This window comes from Canis aureus, chromosome 29 (assembly GCF_053574225.1).
Source record: "Canis aureus isolate CA01 chromosome 29, VMU_Caureus_v.1.0, whole genome shotgun sequence".
In the NCBI taxonomy this organism is placed as follows: domain Eukaryota; kingdom Metazoa; phylum Chordata; class Mammalia; order Carnivora; family Canidae; genus Canis; species Canis aureus.
Window position 1 is genome coordinate 35,045,378 of NC_135639.1, and position 25,675 is coordinate 35,071,052.

Genomic DNA, 25,675 nt, shown 5'->3' on the forward strand with positions numbered 1-25,675 from the left:
TAAAGGTAATAGGAAAGAACTTACCCCATAAGATGCTGCATTATGTAAAGGAATAAGTCCTCCTTTGTCTTGGGCATTCACATCAGCTCCATGTTGTAACAAATATTCTGCAACTTCTAAATTATTATAACCAGCTAATTTAGAAAAGAAGTAAAATTACTTCTACTTAATATAAAAATAGTTACATCTATGTATCTGTATATACCTGTATAAGAAACACAGACATTCTTTAAAAAAATAAAGAGATTTTATAGAAATCTGATATTCCCCACTGGACTATTAAGATTTTATTTTATGGAAAAAAATTGCCTACTGGTCTCAAGGTGGAAGGTTTCAGTGATGATACTCATTTATTCCAGAAACTCTCAAAAGTTGTAGACTGATTTGCTGTATCTTTCCTTTTAAAATCTTCTACCGAAGTCTTTGCCCTTATGATTGTTAAATGCAACTTCCTGAACTCAGGTACATGGTCTCAAGGGCCACAAGTAGAAGGCATTCAAACATATAAAAGTCAAGTTAGGAACAAAAGTGGCTGGCAGAGTAGGAGACAGCACATCAGCATGTGTCTCAGGACCCCATTTTCCAAGAAGGCTGCAAAGACACGCTTTTTGTAGACAGAGATCTTAGGCATATACATCTCTGAAAGTCTAGCAGCAAAATCTAGAAATCAGCTAAAATCAGCTAAAGTCATGAAGTAAAACTTAGTATTTTATTAGTATGCCATAATCTCTTAGTTGTCATCTTGGGAAAGGTCAGCTATCTTAGTAACAGTCATATGGTAAAATATGTTTTATTTGACACATAATCATAGATTGAGAGCAAATCTGGAACTTAACTTTGCCAACATAAATCAGCTATCATTTGAAACTTTAAAACAGTTAAAAAATATTTTCACATTTATTTTTCTTGTAGTTTTTTATTCTTTCACTGAAGGATTTAAAGCCAAAAAATTTAAATAAGATCAAAGAGGGAAAAACAAAACCAAAGAACTACCATAAGCTAAGTGTTACAATGAATCCAAAACTCCTTCCAGGTCTCAAGGTTTAATACTGCACAAGCAGGTAGAAATGTTTTGCATATAAAAGTTATTTATCACTTACAAAGATAACATGGGTTTATTTTTATTTTTTAAAAGATTTTTATTTATTTGAGAGAGGGAGAGAGCAAGAGCGAGAGTGTGCATGGAGGGGGGAGGGGGAAAGGAAGGAGAGGAGGAACAGAGGGAGAGGGAGAAGCAGGCTCCACACTGACCAGTGAGTCCAATGTGAGCTCGATCCCAGGACCCTGAGACCATGACCTAGGTTGAAGGCAGACACTAAAACCAAGTGAGCCACCCAGGTGCCCAACAGCATGGGCTTAAATAGTAATTATCAAATGTTCTAGGTAAGCTACCTTAAAGATATAGAAAAGCTTATATAAATAACTATACACAGCATAATTCAAATATACACAGATCACATTCTGTCTTGCATGAACAAGAAACTCCTGACTGCCAGTGGAAGTATAAAAGCCTTTTCTCACCATGTTGGCATTTGTGGTTATCACTTCCAAGAGGCTCTAAAAGACATATAGAGTAATTCTTTTCCATGGACAGTGGGGTCTCAACTTACAGGGGGTGCAAATTTAAAGGGAAAAATCACATATAACCAAAATTATCTTTTAAATACTAGGAACACAATTATTCACACTATGAGACAAATAAAATGAGAGAGAAAACAAGGGTAGACACTTCTATCTCCCATATTACACAAAGTGGCAGAAACATTTCCATTACTTTTTTCTCTATTTTTTCTTTTTTAAATTATATGTACTTAGATAAATCTTATATATGTCAAATTATGCCTACAATGTAACACCACTGAAGTATCAGCTGAAAGCTCAGTGATTTTAATGCATTTTCAATGCAGCTAAAGAAGCTGAAATGAAATGTTGTACACCTGTACTAGAAACAAAGGTGCACTGTGTCAATTTCACAACTGAAACTTAAAAAAATGTATTGAAGCTTTGTCAGTACCTTAGAATGTGACTATATTTGGAGATAAGGTCTTTAAAGAGATAGTTAAGTTAAAATGAGGCAGCTAGGGAAGGCCTTAATCCAATCTGATGTCCTTTTTATAAAAGGAGATTAGGACATACAGTGAGAGACACCAGGCAAGTGCAGAGAAAAGGCCATGTGAGGAACAGTGAAAAGGTGGCCATCTATAGGCTGAGGAGAGAGGCATCAGGAGGAACCAATGCTGCCAATGCCTTATCTCCAGAACTGTGAGAAAAGAAAATTTCTGTAGTTTAAGTCACTCACAGTCTCTGGTACTTTGTTATGGCAGGCCTAATGAATTAATGTAAAAACTTTGGCAAGAGGTTTAGTAACTCTTGAAAATCTTAAGATTTTTTTTCTGCATGTGCTTAACGGCTATCATCAGAATGGAAAGCTTTAGCTTCCCATGAAGAAGGCTGGCTCAAACAGACTGGTTTTTCAAGTTTCTGTAGCCAAAACTCACTCACCAAAGAGGATTTAAAACTATGGTGATTGGAATAGAACTTAAACTTCATTCACTTACCTGCTAAATGTAAAGGGGTTGAATGTCGGCCTTGGGTATCACGACAATTTACATTATCAGGAGAAGACAGCTTCTTTACTCTGGCTAAACAACCCTTCTTGGCAGCGTCTAACAAAGCTGCATCTCCCCTAAGTAGATCTTGGATATCTGTATCTCCATCTTTAACAAGATCCAAAGGAGTATTTCCATCCCTGTTTTTCTTTGTAGGGTCTGCACCATGCTGGGCATGTGAAAAACAAAGAGGAACTGGCTTAAGTTCACCCTTAGTCTAAATGAGAAAATAGTCCATGAAACTATAGCAAAAATCCTATTTTATACAGAAACACTCTACCTTAAAGGTTAACATGGTTGTTATGTTTAATTTAGTACACAGAAAATTATAATAAAAAGAATACAGAGGCAGTTAAATATTATTGGCCTTTTATAATTGTAATTAATTATTATTATTATTGCTATTTTTTTTTAAGTAGGCTCCACAACCCAGCATGGAACTTGAACTTAGGACCCTGTGATCAAGAGTTGCATCTAAAAAAAAAAAAAAAAAAGAGTTGCATCTCTACCAACTGAGCCAGCCAGGAGTCCCTATAATGTAATTTAGTAAAAATTTTAAACTATATCCAAAATAAGGCAGTATTTCACAAATGATTTACTCTCATGTATGTTATTTGTAGTTTTCACCAACACTGAAATAAAATATATATTTTACGTATTTCTTATTAAGTAAGCACTATACCTAATATGGGGCTTGAATTTATAATCCTGAGATCAAGAGTCACATCTTCTATTGACAAAGCCAGTCAAGTGCCCTAATTTTTGTTTTTACTGTAAAATATCTACACTAGTACCTGTATTATACCAGAACTATCACAATTTTGCTAGTGCCAAATAAATCTGGCTTATAAATTAGATAATCCATAATCCATGAGGTTAAAGAACTATATAGGAAAAATTAGGATAATAATTAGAGACTGTTACTTGATGATAACTGACAACACAATAATAAATCTATGTGTGGTAAACATTCTCACAGATTAAGATATAATATTCATGACATTTATTCTGAAATCTAAGAGAATTAGCTTCACTTCATACTCCTTTACTAGCTTAAGTTTCTATTGAAAGTTATTAGAAATGTAAACATCTATGTACAGGTCCACAATAAGTACTTAAATATACCTGGAGCAGGAGTTTGCAAATTTCATATTTTCCTTTTGCTGCAGCTTCATGTAAAGGTGTAAATTTCCATAAATCAGCCACATTAACTACTGCTCCATGCTTAACAAGAAGTTCTGCAACTTCATAATGTCCATAAGAACAAGCATTGTGCAAAGGTACAAGGCCTCTGAAATGAAAAACTACATAAGCAATGCAATGCAAAGATGTTTAATTTACATAATTGCATACAGCTGATAAATTTCTTGAACTGCACAGGGGACTACACTGCTTATATTTTGTAGAACCTAAATTTATCAAAAGCAGAAATGGAATTATTTTTAGAGGGTATGGGGAGGAAATTTTAAAAGTATTTTAAATTGTAGAGAATATAACAAACACCTATAGACTTTATCCAGAATTGAGAATTGTGTCTGTGTGTGTGTATTTTAAAGTTATTTATTTATTTGTGTGTTTATTTATTTATTTATTGCACACAAGAGTGGGGCAAAGGGGAGGGAGACAATCTCAAGTAGACTCCATGCAGGGCTTGATCCCATGACCCCAAGATCATGACCCGAGCTGAAACCAAGAGTCAGATGCTTAAGCAACTAAGCCACCCAGGCACCCCCAAAATTGTATATTTTTAAAGAAAAAGAATTTTAAGATAAACTGGAAGAATTCAAATATCCTCAATACAAATTGAAAAATTTATATTAAAAAATCAATCTCCTTAGTCACTGTAAGATTATAAAACATTATGCAGATAAGTCTTTATATAAATGCTAACCATCATGAAATATTAACTGAAATTAAGAAGCTACATTTAAGCCAGTGTAGGGTAACAGACATCTCTGAAAAAGAGCTAAAACCATCATAAAAATATTTTAAAATTTTCTTTCAGATTTTCCTAAAAAAGTCAGATAAAAGAGGCCGTGACAATTGTTGATACTTGCCCTTTATCTTTAGCATGCACGTCAGCTCCATGTTGCAGCAGATACTCCACCACAGATACCCTATTATAGCCAGCTGCAAAATGGAGTGGCGTAGACTGACGCCCTTCAATGTCTCTGCAGTTGACACTCTGAACAGTACACAGTTTCTGCAGGATGGAACACAGTATACACATGATGCTACATATTCTGATTTTTTAAAAAAATATTTTTTATTTATTAGAGATACAGAGAGAAGCAGGCTCCATGCTGGGAGCCTGATGTGGGACTCAATCCTGGGTCTCCAGGATCACACCCTGGGCTGAAGGTGGCGCTAAACCGCTAAGCCACCAGGGCTGCCCATATTCTGATTTCTTTAGTAGAAATTCATTTAGTAGAAATTTCAAATGTTTGATTTAATTTCTTATCTCATTAAATCAGTATTCTCAGAAACTATTTTTATTTCACCTTGTCATTTATTGGGAATCCCTCTGGTCCTCTCATCTATGCCTGTATCATCTTTTGCTAAAGCTTGTGGATAAATTTTATCATTATCATTACTATTTACATAAAGGTAATCTAAAGTACCAATTATCAGCAATCCTAACTTCCATTTTGTGGAGGTACACTAGAATCACAGGAGCACCGGCATCACCTGGGGTTTGTTAAAAACGCAGAAATCTCAGACCACCACACCTGAGTCAGAATCTGTATTTTAACAAGACACAGATGATCTATAAGCATATCAAAGTTTAAGAAGTTCTGCCCTAGACCAGTGGTTCTCAAATTTTCATGTGCCCTGGGTCCTACCTCCAGATTTTCTAATGCAGTGGTGGGGACTGAGAACTTGCATTTCCTTTTTTTTTTTTTTTTTGGGAGAACTTGCATTTCTAAGAATTTCTAGGTGATGCTTCTAGTTAAGGGACTACATTTATGATCCTTGGGAAAATTAGGAAAATAGTCAAATACTTTTTTGTATTGTTTGGTTTAGATGAGGAAGTCTAGCTGAGAAAAGCTTTAAGAATAACACTTTTATTCATGCTTGTATGAAAAGTACAAATGTTTGGGGGAAGAAAAGCAACACAAATAAATTATGGTGCTCAAAAAAAGTTAAAAGACTATGAATTCTAGTAAAAACTCTTACTTTTTAGTATTCTATCCTATCTCTTAGGGATAATCTAAGCCTAACAAATCAAAGGAAGGAGGTATCTCTGGGTTTAGCCTCTAGGGGTTTAATTACAGGACTGATAAAGCTTTTTAATGCTCCCCAAACAAATGGCTGTTTCACTTGAGACAGTATTTCAGGGTCCCATTTGAGACATATTTCATGGCTTTAAAGCTGGACTCTAGGAATGAGTTTTTTTTTTTTTTTTTTTTTTTTTTTTTTTATGATAGTCACAGAGAGAGAAAGGGAGAGAGGCAGAGACATAGGCAGAGGGAGAGGCAGGCTCATGCACCGGGAGCCTGATGTGGGATTCGATCCCGGGTCTCCAGGATCGCGCCCTGGGCCAAAGGCAGGCGCTAAACCGCTGCGCCACCCAGGGATCCCAATGAGTTATTTTTAATACACATGCCAGGTGCTGCTACATTGGGTAGTTTTCACCAGCTACTTTATTCTCTTTCTGTTTAGTTTTGTGTACTCTGAGACAAGTTTTTTTAAAAATATTTATTTATTTATTCATGAGAGACAGAGAGAGAGAGAGACACACACACACAGAGACAGAGACACAGGCAGAGGGAGAAGCAGGCCCCACCCAGGGAGCTTGACTTGGGACTCGATCCCGGGTTTCCAGGATCAGGCCCTGGGCTGAAGGCGGCGCCAAACTGCTGAGCCACCTGGGCTGCCCAGAGACAAGTTTTCTAATGCTTTAGTAAGAAGTATCTAGTCTGATGATCACATAATTAAATATTTATTGGGTAACACACAGATGTTATTGTCCCAATAATTCACACCAAGCCCCCTGTGTACAGATGGATTTTTTTTTTTTTAATTCATGATAGAGAGAGAGAGAGGCACAGAGACACAGGCAGAGGGAGAAGCAGGCTCCACGCTTGGAGCCCGACGCGGGACTCAATCCCGGGACTCCAGGATCGCGCCCTGGGCCAAAGGCAGGTGCCAAACTGCTGAGCCACCCAGGGATCCCCCAGATGGATTTTTAAATCAATTTCCAGAAATCTCCTTATTTAAAATGACAATGAGTAAGTTTCCACAGAGCTCAAGTTCAGATGAGACCAACATATTTTGTTCGCAGAAAATCTAAAATTGACTTTGTGTGGTGGGTATGTTCAGGATTGAGACACCAAATAGAAACACAATGAAACTGCTTCATGTAGCTACTTCCAACACAATATCAATAAATTTATATTTTTATAAAACTTACTACATGTCATCGTTCCCTCAAAGAGGACCAGCATTGTTTTTGAAAAGTCTAGGGGCAAGAATGGGAGGGGTGGGGGAATATAACAAAGCTTTTTTCTCCCTGCTAGCTTTGGGAATAAAAATAATATTATCGTCAATTTTTTTTTCTTTCTAAAGTGGGGAAAAACTCCCAAACCCATTGCATTACTGAAGAATTATTTCATTCATAAAACATGCTGAATTAATTTTAATCTATATTAGATGAAAAGTAGTCTTGTTCTTTCAAAGTGTTAGGCTTCTGAGTTATTTACTGGGATATACAACTGGAGTTTTGTAAAAGAACTATCTGGTATAGGCATTAAGACATTACATATGACTCTATGGCAAAAAGTAAAGCAAAATCTGAGGAAGGGTTATTCTATGGAGGCCAACCACAGGAGATGGGCCATATAAGAAATGAAGTTGGCTAAATGAACTGAAGATTATTAGGTAACAGTGGCTCTGAAAAGTGGCATCACAGTGGTAGAGGGTAAAGAAATGAAACCAGAAGAATGACATTGACAAAGTGGCACACTGTTTAGTTCTGTTTCCCCTTCCTGTTGTTATGTGTCATATGCAAACAATAGGCAATAGTTTGATATCTTATTCTTTCAAAGGGACAAATGAACAGGTTCTTTAAACAAAATTTCCATAAACATGCACTTTACTTAAATTTGTGATTGTGAGGTATTTACTGAGATGCATGTGAAACTAAAAAGTTTCTTTCACCGAACAATGATTCTTACTTGCAAAGAACTAGATGATCATTATTTATCTTTTAAAACAAGGCACAAAATATAAGTAGGTTCTTCATTACAACAGTACAGATTCATTAAACACGGAAAATAAAAACCCAAAGTTAAGGGAAGCATAAGATCGTATCTTACTTTTACAGTTTCTACATCGCCAGCCTTTGCAGCTTCCAGCAACTGTCTGTCTGCCTCTGAATTACCTAATGGGATACCCTCTAAAAAGAGAGAAGGAAAGAGTGATTAACTCCTATTGAGAAGGCAGGACCAAGCTTTAAGAGAGGCATCTTACCTCAAAGTAAAGTTCTTTTATAGTTTGGTAGATTATAGAGTAAATCTCCATGGTAGTAAAGAAAACCAGAAGGACTTTGTTAAAAATTTTTGTGAGACAAAAAAAAATTTGAGGTGGAGGGAACATTTTATACACACACACATATTCATATAAATAGGCAAAATGTATATAAATGTGAATAAATATGATTTAAACAATATAATGGTATACAAAATAGATGAAAGATGGCATGTTCTACAACCAAGGCCACAGGATAGTGGAAAGGCTTTAGATTAGGAAAATAAAGGTCAGAGACCTAACCATGGTTCTGCCCTTAACTAGTTATCTAAAGTGGGGGGCAAGGGACCTCAGATTTTTTTTTCAGTTCTAAAGAGAAAAAAGATGGACTAGAAGATAACTAAAGTAATTTTCCAGTCTGAAATTCTATTTTATAGATCATTTAAATTATCACAGGAAAGGAAGAAAACACATACTTTTGTATCTTAGAACAAAATAATCTCTAATGGGTTAAAGATTTAGGGCTAAAAAAAATCATACCTTAAAAATACTAAAAAGAAAATATAAGTGAGTATTTTTATACTTGGAGTAAAACATCTTACAGTAGGACATTGAGGGCAGAACCAATATTAATTTGGAAAAATATGTCAGGCAGTAACATTAACATTAAACAAAGTTATAAGGCAACTAAAAAGTGGAAAAAATATTACAACATATATATTAAAAAATGCAAATTAAAGTGAGATCCTGGGTTTTTCTTTTTCATCCATTAGTGGGCAAGGAGGAAATGGGGGAGCTACACTGACAATATTTCTGTATATTGCATTAAAAAAAATCATCTATTACTTCTGAAGTTCATACACACACTCACCCAACCAAAAGGTTAGGAATCATAATACCTAGTGCTGACAAACAGGTCTCATCATATGCTGTTAGCAGGAGTATAAAATAGTACTTAACCACCTTTCTAGAAGATGACTTAACAATTACATGTTATCTTTTGACCTGGAAATTCTACTTTGACAATCTACTTTATAAAGGTAAGACACAGCACTGAGCACAAAACTATTAAGACTGTAAATGTCCATCACCAGGCAACTGATTAGGACTGGTGTTAAACCCCCAAACTGACACTGAAACAAATATGCAGTATATGAGGAACTAAAGGGAATCCTGAAAGAGTCTTGTAGTTACTTCAGTTTTAGCCATTTCCAGAAGGTTTTATCAGCCTGCCTTCATCTATTCAGTGTTTTTCTCAAAAGGTGGTTTCCAGATCACAGACATAAGGAACATCAAAGGTATTAAAGATACAAGAGGGGATGCCTGGGTGGCTCAGTGGTTGAGCTTCTGCCTTCAGCTCAGGGTGTGATCCTGGAGTCCCGGGACTGAGTCCCACATTGGGCTCCCTGCATGGAGCTTGCTTCTTCCTCTGCCTGTGTCTCTGCCTCTCTCTCTCTCTCTGTCTCTCATGAATAAATAAAATCTTAAAAAAAAAAAAAAAAAAAGATACAAGAGACTTGATTTGTTGTATTTCTTCTCATTTGAACTTTGAGACATCAGAGTCATTTTAAAATTTACTGGGCCAAGTTTCTAGGGTAAAATGTAAAACCTACACAAAATGTATAGATATTTGATTTAAATATTTAAAAACATAATGAATACGCACATATTCAATAGTTAAATGTTTTAATAAGTGAAATAGTTGGTTACCGTTTACAAATTCTATATGTGTTACATATAAAGGACCTAAAAATAGAGTAAAGAGGCAGGGCCAGTCTTTAGAGTATCATTTATCATCATGGATGCTCAACTGAGAGACATCGATCTTTTTATGTTTTCCTGTCTTTAAAAAAAATAGGAACTATTATATCTTTTTATTTTAAGATTTTATTTATTTATTCATGACACAGAGAAGGCAGAGACATAGGCAGAGGGAGAAGCAGGCCCTCCCGCAGGGAGTCCGAAGTGGGACTCATTCAGGGACCATGCCCTGAGCCAAAGGCAGATGCTCAACCGCTGAGCCACCCAGACGTCCCAAGCAACTATTCTATCTTACTCCTAAACACTCTCTAGGTAAAAACTTAAGAGCCAGTTATTTACTTGGAGACATCAGGCAGAAAATGCTATTGGAACAAAATCACAATTAAGATTTAATGATATTTGGAATACCAGTATAACGAGTTAAGAAATAACGGCCAAATATTCTACATTTTCTTTTTACTACCAACTTCTATGTAATATACAAAAAAATTTATTTTTAACGTTTTATTTAGGTAATCTCTAAAACCAAAGTGGGTCTCAGATTCATGACCCTGAGATCAAGAGTTGCATGCTTTACTGGCTGAGCCAGCTACGCACCCCTCTGTGAGAAAATTTAAAGCCTCATTTTAAAAAGTTGATTTCATGAGAGCATTTAATACCTTGAAGAAGTTGCTGCACGTTTTCATTTCCCATCTGTAAGGCAGTAAAGCCCTGAAGGGATATGATGTTAGGATCACACCCATAGCTCAGGAGTAGGCGGCAGGTCTGCAGATGACCACAATGTGCAGCTCTGTGCAGAGAAGTCTGACCGAGATTATCCAGAGCATTAACCTTAACAATGCAGAAAAAGCTAAAATTAGCCTGTAACATAAAATTTAAAGGCATCCTGTATTTAACATTTGCTACTAATTTAAAAATCCCAATTATTCTCTCTTGAAGCCTATTATCTAGTGTCAAAACAAAATGCTGGATAATATGCTTTATGAGAGAATAATTGGGATTTCACCAGTTTATGAAGGCTGTTATCAGAAAAGACCCTTTTTTGGGTTAAAAGTAGGAAATGTTGAATAACAGCTGTATTTGGCATTAAAGTATTAGTGTCTTTACTGCATTTAGAGGTAGACATTGCCTAAAAAAGTTTAATCCACATATTTTTATGAATCTTTGAGGTCCAGAAATGTGGAGACTAACCCCAAGATAGACAACAGTAACAAAGCCAGAGACTAAATAACATTACATCATTTATTCCTACTGGCTCAATCTTCTACCTTTTTTATCATGTAAAATATAATCTGTATAGATAAATACATTATGGTATGTTCACACAACAGAAAGTACTTCTAAGTAATAAAAAGTAACAAATAATTGGTACATGGATGAATCTCCAAAATATATGAAGGAGAAAGCCTTACACAAGAGTATGCATTGTATGATTCCACAGGCATGAAAGCCTAGAACAGGCAAATCTAATCTCCATAGGAAAGAAATACAATTGTTGTTGCATCTAGGGGTGGAGATCGCCCTGGATGGGGGTCCTGCCTCTGCCATGAAATAATGTTCTATACTTGGAAGGGTTTTGGTTACACAGGTGTATACATTAGTCAAAATTCAGCAAATGTACATTCAAGATTTGCATAATTCATTGCATGTAAGTTTTATACCCCCCAAAAACCTGTAAATAAAAACTGACCTCTAGATGATGCCTACATGGAAATATTTAAGGAGAAGTGTATAGCAATTTGAAAATTACTTTGAAATGTGTAATACGTATATATACGTTTATGGGTAAAGGGAGAAATTGACTGGTATGTAATCAGACAATATAGAAAAATGTTAATTCCCCCATCTCCTTTCCGCCTGCACCCTTCCCACCACAGAAATAATTTTTTAAAACATAAGTGAGAAATTAAGTTTCTCAGTAATCAATGCTGTTGCCACTAGTGTGACCTGAGACACAGCACAATTCATATTCATGGGATTGGAGAATATCTGAACAGGAATACAGTAAGACTTTCTCAATGAATCCAATACTGGATTATAAACAGCTAGTCTCTATGCTAATAGAACTTGAAAACTGATTTAAAATGCTCAGGACAATTAACCTATTTATTCGCATACCAAAACTCACTGAAATGTGAAATACATTCACATGAAAACTTCATTTGGATACCACTTATGTTAAGATCAGGGTGACAAACTTGTCGTGATTTGCCTGGGACTTCCCTAGTTTTAGTACTGACAATCCTGTGTTTCTGGAAATCCCTCAGATCCTGGACAAACCTGGATGGTTGGTTTGACGAGTCAGGACTATTTCACTGAGTTTTACAACTCAAATTTAATATGCATCCAGATATTTTAGTAATGTAGCACATGTATAAAAAAAGCAGTCAATGAAAAGTTATAGAACAGAGAGACAAGATATGCCAAGCAGTAAGCAGAATAAACTTTATTTTATTCAGTAATTTACAATAGGAAAGATGAGATTATACATTATCAAGAATTCCCCCAAATCAAAGAGAAGTTAGGACACTGAGAGGAAACACAAACAAGAAGCTGCAGAAAGGATTCAAAGTGGTTCCTTGAGTGGGAACCCAAGGAAGAACAAATCAGAAAACTATTCTGCAAAGCACATTTAGGGAAGAGCCTGGGGGTCACCCAAGGGCTAAGGGTCTCTATTCCTTTCTTTACTCTTCATTTAGAGCAGCTCCATTGTTACATAATGAATTTCTATGAAAGATGTTGTTTGGAAGAGGCAAGGATCCATAACTAAAAACTGTGAAAACCGTTGAATTAGGTGACTGTCATCTCTTCCAATCTGGGCTGTCATGTGTATCTTTTACTGAATAGTATTCTTAAAAGTTCCTGTGTAGGAAATGATGATTTCTAGCCTGATGAAAATATAATTATTCCAAGAATAAAATGCTTTGTACACAAATGCCAACTAAAGAACACGGACTTCCCAACATGGGTAACTGTTTTCAGTCAAATTATTTAAGTAATTTATTTCCTTCTGTTCCAAGTCCTTTGACTTAGTCAAAGAAATAACAGAGCGTAAAAGAAAGACTGTGCTGGGGTAAACAAGGGTTCTTATGGTAGCCAAGGAACAGAAGATACGATTGAGAGAAGACTGAAGATGACTGGTCATAATCAGTTATGTCTCTAGCTGAGGATATTCTGAAGAGTATTCTGCTAGAAAAAACCTTAAGGATAATTTGACCAGTGGAGTGTGGGTAAAAGGAATGGAGAAGGAAGGATATATAGGGAGTATGCATTTTTGAATAAATCCTTAGGCTTTTTAGCAAAAAATCAGATACAGAAAAGTATTTGCTAGACTATTTTAAAATACAGATTAAGAGGAAAAATTAATACTTATGAGAGAGTAAAGAGTTTAGGGAGCCAGGAGTTTCATCTGCTAAACAGAAAATAACTCATTTGATTACTAAAGATTTACCACAAAGGAAGTATACCTTTGCTTCATGTTTCACCACTACTTCGACAACGTCATTATGAGCTTTCTCAGATGCCACGTGTAGAGGAGTCAAGAATCTTAAAAAGAAAAAGTCAGCCAGACAATGAATGTATTTTAAAAAAAAATCATTAATTTTTAATTACTAAAAGTAAACTTACTCTTTAGTCTTTTCATTGATGTTTGCTCCTTTTCTTAGCAGCAGCTCACATATTTGCTTTCTTTTGGGGTATGGAGATGCAGCAGCACAATGCTAGATAATTTAAATTGCAGCATTAATCAAGGACTATACATAACTGATTTTTACTTAACATTTGTGTTTCCAATCAAGAACAACTAAGAAGTTATTTAACTTCTTTGTTTTATTTTTGACCTAACTTTGCTACTCAGAGTTGGATAGAATGAACAATAATTACCAAATTCTGGCAGAGCCCACAAATCCTATTTATCAGATGATATGTTACTAAATAGTCTGATCAAGTTTTATAGTTGCCCTACATCTTTGAAAAAGCCACTACTGATGGAATGAAAATTTAATGTCACCAATACTCCTTTCAAAGCTATTCCCACACAGCATGGTATCTATGTTATTTTTAAAAGTCTAATTAATAAAACACCCCAAAGATTGGAGTTCCCTTACATGAAGTAATAAGAGACATTCAACAGGTCTGGATGCTGCCTGCTAACAGCACAGATCAAATAAGCTGACAAGATTAGTATTTACTTCTTTCTCAACCAGTTGGTCAAACAGAATAAGGAGGTTGGATTACTTGTCAAAAATCAATGGAAGATGATACACTCTAAGTTAAAGGCTGTAGCATCTATATCCATGATATATCAAAGAGAAAAGAAACAGAAGGTAGGGATTTGCTGGTTATAAACCTAGTATGCATCTCACGGTCCTGTCCCAAATCTTTGTATCCCTAATTTCAAGGATGATATTCATTTACTATAGGTGCTTAATAAATGTCTGGATGCATGACATGACTAGATCAATGTAAAAATATTAAGTTAAATTGAAGCTTGAGAATCCATGGAATCAAAGTTCTGGATAATTGCTAACTTGTGTTCTATACATCTAAATACATAGTACGTATGAAATTTGTTCTTATTTTAACTTGTTAATTATAAAGCTTATCTGATCTTCCTGACTTTGCTTCAGATTCGTTCTATGTTGTGGCTGCTGCCATCAAAATCATTCCTTTGCCCTCAATAAAACCATTTCTAACCGGTAAACATAGCTACTGTGGTATGTTGTGAGTAATCATCCAGGACATCTACCAAGATAGCACACAGAATAGAAATAGTTTATTTTCAAGAATTCTTGAGCACATCCATTTCAAAACTGCACTCCTACTCCTCTGCCCCATTTGGGGCAGAGCCTATAATCTCTGAAAACCTGGAAGTCACTGCCCCTGCACCACAACTATCCACTGATACTTAACTCTTAGTATGTTTTAAGGTTAATAACAAAAATAAATTGTTTTAACAGCAGAATATTTAGGGGGAAATAATATGTAGCTTTTCAGACCAAAAAAATTTCCTGTCTTTCTAAATTTCCCTGCATCATCCTGCTAATGTTAAGATTTTGAATTTGCAATAGTATTTATTAGTCTGCAGCTTTGCTCTTTTTTTACTTGGATATTTTTTACAACTTAAGTAGCAAAAAAGCCTAATATATTTTTATAGATAGGATTCTATATAAACTTCACATAGTTTACATTATGGCATAAGGAAGAAAATTAACCAATAACCAAGAAAATTAATTATCTACAAAATATTAGGTAAGTAAGACTATGTGTTAAATTTGCCCTGAAACACATTTGTTTACACAGGGTCCTATTCCCTCACTCAAAGCACACTGTGGAATTCATACAGCAGGACTGATTTTGTTCCTTTTAAATTGGTCTTTGGGGCACCTGGGTGGCTCACTTGGTTAAGCACCTACCTTTGGCTCAGGTCATGATCCCGGGGTCCTGGGGATCAACAGGTCAGCTCTGCCTTGGGCTCCCTGCTCAGTGGGGAGCCTGCTTCTCCTTTTCCCTCTGCCCCTCCCCATGCTCACGTGCTTTCCTCTCTCTCACATAAATAAAAATCTTTAAGAAAAAATTGCTATTTCTAAGGTAGTCTCTGCTTTCCCATTTTCTATCCCTTTATCCCTACTCATACTCTTTTCTGCCTTTCCACACACTGCCCTATTTTCATCTACCTTGTTACAGTTCCACAGACGTTTTATTACCTCTATGAGATAAGCAGCCTCTATTCACAGACACTTTATTCACATAGTATACAGGGAATATATACAGACCTCAGACCTAATTTTGAAAAAAATTATAATACTAGAAGGAAAACCAAGTGGTTTTCTTATGGATGGCAGAATTATTTTCTTTTTCATTACTTTCAGCAGGTTCAAATTTTTCAACCACAAGCATTTATAATTTTTATTACAAGCATTGTTTAATTTTTATAACAAGATAAATAAGTGATATATACTATTACAATAATGAAAAAGCTACATATAACATATGTCAGTATATTTATAAAGTTTTTTCCTGGAAGGATACTCAAATGAGTAATAGCATTGCCTTTTGGGGGGTGTGAGGTTGTCTATTTTTCCGTACTGTTTGAAATTTTTTCTTTATATATGTCCAAGAATTAAAAAACAAAACAGATTTTTAAAACCAATTCTAATACTAGAAGTAGGACATTATGTTATTCTGTATCATCAAAAGAAGTAGCACATTATGATTAGTTCAACATGTTTTTGGTTATTGCATCTTAAAAACTTTAATCTGAAACATTACCAATGCTGTTTCATGTGTCTGAGGATGCTTAAAATTCACCATTTCCAAAGAGAGATGTTTTTTGATTCGTGTTACATCAGCTTCCCGTGCAGCCTGCAGCAATGAGTGGCCTTTAAACTCATCTAGAGGAAGAAAAAAAGCATGTAAATCTGCATGAGAATTATCAAACTGATGAGACCTACCTAGTAGACACTTAGTATTTTTCTTGAAATTATTTTCAAAATTATCTACCAAAATAGTCAGATAGAAGTTCTAAAGATACTCTCCAAATACAACCCCCCAAAAGGGAGACAGTGCTATACCAGTTTCCCACAGATATGATATTAATTCATCCCTAAATGTATACACAGATTTAGCACATGGCCAGCTCAGGGTCTACAGGAATCTGGAGTACTGCAATATATTACCAGACCAGAGAGTTCTAAGAATTTTCCAAAGCAGAGAACTTATCTCAGTAAAGAAATAAAACAAAGAGTGATTATGTCCATACACTAACATCATCGTGGTAGCAGATGATTTTGCTCACACATCAGAGAACTGGTGATTAAAAAACTTGAGTATTTCCAAGAGCCATTTACTGATGAACAAATGCAAGAGTATTTTCTTAGCGTTCCTCTTTTATTCATCAGATCTGTGAAACCACCCATTATCCTTTATTGTTCCAGAATAATACAAATTTAATACAAGTTTCCTATTTATGTAAAACAATACCCTATCTGAATTAGGCAGCTGTTTCTCACTACATTTACTTCAGTTACAGACAGAAAACCATAGAACTACCAGATTCTGAAGAATATTAGATAGTTAAGATCTGGGGATCACGGATGCCTGGGTGGCTCAGTGGCTGAGCATCTGCCTTATGCTCAGGTCCTGACCTGGGGTCCTGGGATCAAGTTCCGTATCAGGCTCCTCGCAGGGAGTCTGCTTCCTCCTCCACCTATGTCTCTGCCTTCCTCTCTGTGTCTCTCATAAAGAAGTAAATAAAGTCATAAAAAAAAAGAGAAAAGATTGGGGACCATGTTTATTAGACAGCAATCCTACAAATAACAGTTTAACTTCTTGGCGGACTAATAAGAAACACAAAAGATAGGAACAAAACCCAAATTCATTCTTTTCAAAAGCATACTATCTCATTTCATTGACTTGAAAAATGAAATACATATATATTTTTCATAGCTCTTAAAAGCAGAATGAGTAGAAACCTCCAGATGACTAGATATGCCAGTATGAACAAAAGATACCCACAGATAAGGAAAACTTTCTATTAATTTAAAAACTTCTAAAAACAAATAAGAACAAATTTTTAGTTTGTTGGTATCTTAATATCCTAGTTGAACATTCATCATTTTATACTCACATGCTAATCTTTCTTTTAACTGCGGTGTGGGAGCCAAGTCTATAGCACTTTTATTATGACAATTTAGCAGTGTTGGATCTGCTCCGTAACTCAGGAGAAGAGAACACACTTCAACTCTGTTCTTTGAAGCTGCTTCATGAAGGGGAGTGAATTGCCACAAGTCCATTGCATTTACACAGGCACCATGCTGAGGGATTGAGGGGGAAGGTAAAGCATACATTTAGTGTTCAAGTTTTAAGAGAATTTAGGAAGCAGTAGTACTGTGTAATTTAACATCATGCAAGCTTAAACGGGTTATATTCTTAAAGTTCACTTTTTAAACCTATTATTTCAGAAATACATTTTTTTTTTACTCCTGGAAAACCAGTAGCTGGTTGCTAGGCTGATGCTCAAGGGCCTTACTTAACTCTCTTATTGTTGAAAACAGTTAAGAATGAAGCTTTAGATTACTTGCATCTTTTCCAATTTCTACTTTTTTCCTTTTTTTGAGGTATAATTTATATATGGTAAAACAGAGTTTTTAAGTGAATAGTTTGAGGAGTTTTGACGAATACATGTATCTCCATGATACCACCACCCAATTCAAAATACAGGACACTTTCATTACCTAAGAATGCTCCCCCATGCTCCTTTTATAGATAAAAAAAAAAAAGAATGGGGGCATGAATTAAGATTTATTTATTTATTTATTTATTTATTTATTTATTTATTTATTTATTTATGATAGACATAGAGAGAGAGAGAGAGGCAGAGACACAGGAGGAGAGAGAAGCAGGCTCCATGCCGGGAGCCTGATATGGGACTCGATCCCGGGACTCCAGGATCACGCCCAGGCCAAAGGCAGGCGCTAAACCACTGAGCCACCCAGGGATCCCACTCATGCTCTCATTCTGACTGTTAGCACTATATGTTAGATTTATATGTGCTTAAACTTCATAAAAATAGAATACAGTATGTACCTTTTGTGTCTACCTTCCTTCACACACAATGTTTCTGAGAGTCATTCATGTTGTATCAATAATTTCTATTGCTGAGTAGCATTCCATTGTATGGATATACCATAATTTACTTATCCATCACCCTGCTGATGGGCATTTAGACTATTTCTAGTTTTGGCTATTTTAAATAAGCTATTATGAACATTCATCTAAAAGTCTCTTTATGGACACATGCTATGTCTCTAGGAATGGAATTGCTGGATGATATGGTAGATACAGGTTTACTTTTATTAGAAACTGCCAAATAGTCTTCTAAAGTGGCTGTATTATTTTTGTACTGCCATCAGTGTTCTCCCATCGTTGTTAATACTTGATACTGTTAATCTTTTTAATTTCAGTCATTTCCAAGTATTAGAGTTGGGTTGCTCACAGAAATCATTCTAGCTCAATCTCTCATCTCTCACAATTCCTTCCCACAGCATTCCTGCAGAAGGCAAATGAACTACTCACTCAGTAGTTCCAATGATGGGAAACTAATTCTCAACTAACATGACTTTTCATAATTACTAGACAACTCGTCTTATTAAGTTTTCTTCTATATTAAATTAAATGTGTATTTTAAACTTTGATCTACTGGTCTTCTTTGGAGCAAAAGAGATCAATATTCTTTGCAATATTTGAAAACAATGGTTATGTTTTTCTTTTTGGGTTTAAACACCTTCAGCTCCTTCACTCATCTTTCTTATCAGATGGTTTCTAGACTTCTTTTTACCCTAGTGGCTCTTGGCTCAATATACTTCAGTTTAAAAAGTTCATTAAAGAAATTCTTAAGAACCTAGAACAACAACAGAGACTCAGTGTGGTCTAAGAAAAATGCATTGCATCTATTGTTCCATTTGCTTTTGACACTATACTTCGCAACTATTGGCAGAAAATTGTTTGGCTTCTTAAGCAATCACATCACAATTTCTACAGTGCCCAGGTCATGAAATGCAGTAAATGAATGTTTGCTGTTAAATGCCAGCTTCTGCTAGTGCCAATTGACTCAGTATTGCTTACACCTTCTGCCTGTATTCCCTGTCTCTATCTACTTGCCTAATCCAGACTCTCCTGAGTCTGTCTGCTCTGGTAACTGCACCATCACATCAGCTCACCTCCTTTATACATGTGACCTCTAGTCAGCCCATCATTCTTATTTACTGAGCATGAGGTCTTAGGAAAACACCATTCAGTTGTCTGTAGGTCTCAATGCTATCTATCTGTTTCACTTTTATCCACAATAATATTCCAGATGTCCTGTTGAAGTCAAGATTCAGTCTTACAATAAGAAAAGCATTACTGCTACAAACGTATAATGTTGCAGCCACCTTATACATTTAAAAAGGCTTAAGAGCTACTCAGAGTATCTATAATCATTAAAGTTGTTTTTGTGGGAAAATATCTTGTAGCACATACAGAAAAGAAAGCATGAAGGCATTGAAAATACATATCCTTCCCATGATGGCTGCTGCTAGAATGAGAAAACTATTAAAAGGGGGAGAATGGTGCAGAGTTAAGAGAATCCTAAAGAATGTGGTCAAATATACGTGTAGAGACTGGGGGGCAAAAGGAAATAGGTGTGGGTAACATCCTTGTATTCACCCACTCCGAAAGAGAGTATCTTCTATTTTCATCCAACAGGGAGCAGAATACATTTCAGTTCTGGGAAGCTGCTCGTTAAACAAGAGCCTCCTGGCATGTTGGAAGATGTGCAGCTTTCCAAATGAGCCTGCTGCAATCCAAAGTATAACTGGGAAAATCCTGCAAATGTAACCGGTGGTTTTAGTAATATATGAATCACTAAAAATTGCTTTCTGATATTTTCAAGGATTCTGAAACTTCACCATTAGCCACAAATTACAGAATTACTTAAGATGCTATTCCAAGATGACAGTGCTATTTTATATTTAAAATCTTAAGGTATCTCAAAAATCTCCAAGCAGTCAAATGTTGACCTATCAATCATCTACTTCTTATAATGATTATACATATTCCTTCTATATCCACCAAGCACTAAAAACACATAGTAAACAGGTATATGATGTACTTGAAGTGATTTTATACAAGTCTAAGAAAAACATAAGATAACTAACCTTGACCAGAAGTTCAGTTACTTCATAATGACCGTAAGAACAGGCATTGTGTAAGGGCACCAGATCACTACAATATGAGAGGGGGGTGAAAAGAAGCCTGTGTTATTACAGATTCCCTAGACTTAGTTCACTTAATTTTAATTAACTTAAGTTTACACTTAGATTTAAATAGTTAACTGCTTTTGTGATCTTCTAATAGAAATGCACAGAATTTAACATTTAAATACACAGAATATAACATCTGAACACTAAGCTCTAATAATTCTAATTCCCAAGTCTCTTCCAAATTCATCTTTTTCTTCTCCATGGTTACCACCACTACCTTTATTATTTCTTCCCGTACTACCCAAACAGCCCCTATTTCAATTTTTCCTCCAAACTGTAACCAGATTTTTCTACGGAAATCTCATGTAGCTACTCTTTTTTTTTTTTTTTCTTAGAGGGGGAGAGAGAGACGTAGAGACATGGCAGGGGGCAGAGAAAGAATCTTAACCAGGTTCCACGCCCAGTGTGGAGCTCGGTGCAGGGCCTGATCCCATGACTCTGAGACTGTGACCTGAGCTGAAATCAAGAGTCAGATGCTTAACTGACTGAGCCACCCACGTGCCCCTGATGTAGTGACTCCTTTGTTTAATGTCCTTCATTGGCTCTTCCTTGCTTTTGAAAGCTGGTACCAACTGTTTAGCCTGGCATGCAATGGTCTGACTCTCTGGAGCCTACCCTTTCATTAATGGTGTATGCTCAACTACATGCAGTTCCCTCCATGCCTCTGGTCATACTATTCCCTTGGTGTAAGAACAGATTTCCCTCCCTTCTGGCTTACTTCTACAATCTTTTCCAAACTCAGAGCTCAAACACTGGCTCTTGTTTGAAACTTTTTTCCAGACTCTGTAGGGAAAATTACTTAATAAACTAAACCCAATTCCTTCATGATGGCAATGAAAAAAGAATCTTTATAGGAAGGTACAATGGAACCTTAAAATCCTGACATGTATCTTTATGCTCTTCTTCCTTGGGGGATCAGTTACTAATTAGCACAGACACTGCCATGATGATGATGGCCTCTGGTGAGTAATGGACACTCATGGTTTAGTCTTTAATTCTACCCACCCTCTCCTTCAAGGCTCATGGCTTTCTTTACCTTTTTTTTTTTTTAAAAAAAGATTTATTTGTTTTAGAGAGAGAGAGCAAGCAGAAACAGACTCCTCAGTGAGTGTGGAGCTCAACTTGGGGCTCAATCTCACAGCCCCAAGATCACGACCTGAGCCAAAATTAAGAGTTAGATGCCCAAAGAACTCAGCCACCCAGGTGCCCCTCACCATTTTCCATTGTATGATTTCCTTCCTGAGTGCCAATTTCATTCCCAACTATCTACTAGCTACCTCTACTTGAGTTACCCTCATCATCTCATAAAACCAAGAGTTCTGAAAGTGAACTCAATGTTTATTTTTAAAATAATTTTCCTCCTGGATTTTAGTAGGTGTATCACTGAGTCTCTCATTCAGCTTCAGAATTTGAAATGTACTTATCTTTTTTTATTCCTTTCTCTCTCCTCACAGCCAGTCAACAAATCTTACCCATTTTTACACTATAATATCTCTTGCCACTGTGTCTTCATTTCCATTCCTCTGCAACATTATTATAGATCCTTATTATGCCTGAACTGCTACAATATTCTACAATATTCTACAATATGCTACAATATGCTACAATATTTATTCTTACTGCTCGTGGACCTCTGGGCTCTCTCTTCAAACTACCTTACACATTGCTGCCAGAATGTGTCCCCTAAAACTCCTCTTTTAGAAAAAATCTTTCCCCTTGCTTAAGATCCTTCACGGCGGGATCCCTAGGTGGCTCAGTGGTTTAGCACCTGCCCTCGGCCCAGGGCGTGATCCTGGAGTCCTGGGGTCGAGTCCTGCATCCGGCCTCCTGCACGGAGCCTGCTTCTTCCTCTGCCCGTGTCTCTGCCCCCTCTCTCTCTATGTCTATTTATGAATAAATAAATAAAATCTTAAAAAAAAAAAAGATCCTTCAATGGCTATCATGGCTCACAATCTGAAATCCTTAAACTAGAATACCAAGTCCTTTAAAACCTGGTTCTTACTACTTCTCCAGCCCTAGCCTTCATTTCTCCCCTGTGTAAATCATCTGCTTCAGCCACACTGGTCTTGTCATTGTTTCTTTCTTTCTCTTTTTCTTTTTTAAAAGATTTTTTTTAAAGCTTTTTTTTTAAAACTAATTTATTTATTTATTTATGATAGTCACAGAGAGAGAGAGAGAGAGAGGCAGAGACACACAGGCAGAGGGAGAAGCAGGCTCTATGCACCGGGAGCCCAATGTGGGACTCGATCCCGGGTCTCCAGGATCGTGCCCTGGGCCAAAGGCAGGCACCAAACCACTGCGCCACCCAGGGATCCCTTTAAAAGATTTTTATTTATTTATTCATGAGAGACACAAAGAGGCAGAGACATAGGCAGAGGGAGAAGCAGGCCCCCAGGGGCCCCAATGCGGGACTTGATCCCAGGACCCCAGGATTATGACCTGAGCCAAAGGCAGACATTCAACCATTGAGGCACCCACATGCCCCTAGTCATTGTTTCTTAAATATGCTATAATATCTGGTTTATTTTTTTTTTAAGATTTCATTTATTTATTCATGAGACACACACACACACACACACACACAGAGGCAGAGAAACAGACATAGGGAGAAGCAGGCTCCATGCAGGGAGCCCGATGTGGGACTTGATCCCAGGTCTCCAGGACCACACCCTGGGCCAAAGGCAGATGCTCAACTGCTGAGCCACCGGGCGTCCCTAATACCTGCCTTAGAACACGATTCCACACAAATTCTCTTGCTCAATGATGTTTCCTAAACACTCTGCTTTCTTGAACTGAGTCCAGGTCAAGAATCACCTACTCCTGAAGGATTTTCCATCCAGTACAGCCACCACTGAGACTTCCCTCCTGCGAATTCCTATGGTACTATCCCTACCATCACCTCACAACTTAGTAGAGAACTTATATTGTTAGGTATCTTTTCATGCTCCCTAAAGTGTAGTGTAAGCCTTATGAGTGGTAGCTTTAAGGTTTTATAATTCCCTGTGTCCTCAGAGCAATCTGCTTATTGTAATGTTTATGCTGTTTAGCAAAAAGATTTTCAAAAGATTACAGAGATTATTATAAAGATGGTAACATTTAAGAAATCCTCATTTTTTCAAATGCTTACTTACCCTTTATCTTTAGCATGGACATCAGCTCCATGTTGCAGTAACAGCTGTACAATTTTTACTCTGTTGTATCCTGCTGCCAAATGCAATGGAGTTGACTGAAATATTAATCAGACAAATTAATGAAATTACAATAGCTAAAAAAATGTGCAAAAAGGTAAAAATCCAAATATAATCCAAAAGTATTATATTTGGACTTTATGAAGTTTCATAAAGCTTTATAACTTTCTAACTTCAATAGTTATCAATTTAGTTTTACAAAATCTAACATATATACCGAAGGCATAGCATAAAAGTTTATAAGTTCATTAACAGTAAGCAAACAAATGTTTATTACCAATAAAGTTTTACTAAGTTTAAGAATTCAAATTACTGCTTAAAAGAAAGTATCAGCATTCTCATCAAATGTTTCAATTTTTAGTAAGACAAATGCATTTTCCTATTACCAGGAAGATGTACACAAACTTAGTTGCAAAAGGAATTACCTTTCTACCATCACTTGCATGGCAGTTGACATTTAATGGTGTCAGTAGAGCCATCATTTTTTCTTCATTGCCATTCCTAGCACACAAAGAAATGTATTAGCAATTTGTATTCTTCATCGGATCCTATCTGGAGACATATATGTGATCATCAAACAAAAATTCATTCTCTTTTAAAGTCCGATTATTAAAAAAAAATTAATGGTGAAGTTATTCAAAATACATATTTATAACACCAGTACATACCGGGCACTTTCCAAAAGTTCATCTTTCTTATATTCACCTGTGAATTGGGGGGATAAAAATTAATCATAAAAGTAGTAACAGTTTTATGCATAAAGATCCCTATGAACTATATTTAAAGTAGATAAATTTGGAAATATAATTTCCAATAAATAGCGTGTCTGGGTGGCTCAGTTAAGCATCTGCCTTTGGCTTGGATCATGATCTTGGGAGTCCTGGGATCAAGTCCTGCACTGGGCTCCCTGCTCAGCGAGGAATCTGCTTCTCCCTCTATCCCTCCCCTTGCTCATGCTCTGTCTCTCAAATAAATAAGTAAATAAAAATCTAAAACACAAAAATTAAAAAAAAAATCTAATAAATAGAAATGATTAACAGAATATTGTGCAGTTTAAAATTATTTATAGAAAGAACATGAAATACATTTGTTATGGAAGTAAAAAAAATCTGATATTATATAATAAAGCTATTCGAAAACAATATGCACCAAAAAAGGAAAGCCAAGAATATACCAAAATTTCAACAAAGTTTATCTTAGGTGGTAGGTTATTGATGAGCTTTTCTTTTTACTCCTCAAATTTCTTAAAACCAATGTTATTTGTGCAACAGACAAAATACACCCACAACTTTATTCTCAACACAAAACAAAATCCAATACGCCAACATTATAGAAATAACAAAAGATAATCTATGGCACTACCAATTGGAGATAATCATTAATATTTTATGAAAGCAAAAGATTTTCCAACACTAAGTTATATTATAGTGCTACTTTATATTCAAATAAAAACAAGATTGAATATAAACTCTTTTTTTGGGTTTTTGTGTTTGTGAATATAAGCTCTTTATGCCTATGGGTTTCATATTTACAAATGAACACAAACAAAACAAATATAACTTAAATTAACATAATTTAATACAATGGACAATGTTTATTGATTTGCCAAAATAAAATTCAAACTGCTGCCCACAATACAAATTATACACGGACTGCGAATGCAAGGATTCTTTGAGCCCCAAGATTTTTTTAAAAAAAGCAGGGAATAGCACAGAATAGTGAAGGGGGAAATGAACACTGAAGTGATAGTTACAATAACAGCTTACTTTTCTAGAACCCTTTTGGGGGACTGGTCTAAATTTTTCTAGTAATATCAGAAGAAATATTACAAAGTCCAAGCACAACA

At 35.9% G+C, this 25,675-nt stretch overlaps 1 protein-coding gene across 3 annotated transcripts in view; it reads right to left on the reverse strand.

Annotated features, from left to right (window-relative positions):
• TNKS2 (tankyrase 2) overlaps window positions 1-25,675 on the reverse strand; it is a 68,067-nt gene that overhangs the window by 22,836 nt on the left and 19,556 nt on the right. For all 3 annotated transcript variants that reach the window (XM_077878416.1, XM_077878415.1, XM_077878417.1), the window contains exons 4-17: window positions 24,498-24,534; window positions 24,255-24,330; window positions 23,773-23,867; window positions 20,537-20,603; window positions 17,467-17,653; window positions 16,110-16,231; window positions 13,467-13,558; window positions 13,307-13,385; window positions 10,499-10,670; window positions 7,928-8,007; window positions 4,667-4,812; window positions 3,735-3,900; window positions 2,559-2,778; window positions 25-134 (exon numbers count right to left, since the gene is read on the reverse strand). In XM_077878416.1, coding sequence (XP_077734542.1) covers window positions 25-134; window positions 2,559-2,778; window positions 3,735-3,900; window positions 4,667-4,812; window positions 7,928-8,007; window positions 10,499-10,670; window positions 13,307-13,385; window positions 13,467-13,558; window positions 16,110-16,231; window positions 17,467-17,653; window positions 20,537-20,603; window positions 23,773-23,867; window positions 24,255-24,330; window positions 24,498-24,534 — 1,649 coding nt within the window. The remainder of the gene's footprint in view (window positions 1-24; window positions 135-2,558; window positions 2,779-3,734; window positions 3,901-4,666; window positions 4,813-7,927; window positions 8,008-10,498; window positions 10,671-13,306; window positions 13,386-13,466; window positions 13,559-16,109; window positions 16,232-17,466; window positions 17,654-20,536; window positions 20,604-23,772; window positions 23,868-24,254; window positions 24,331-24,497; window positions 24,535-25,675) is intronic.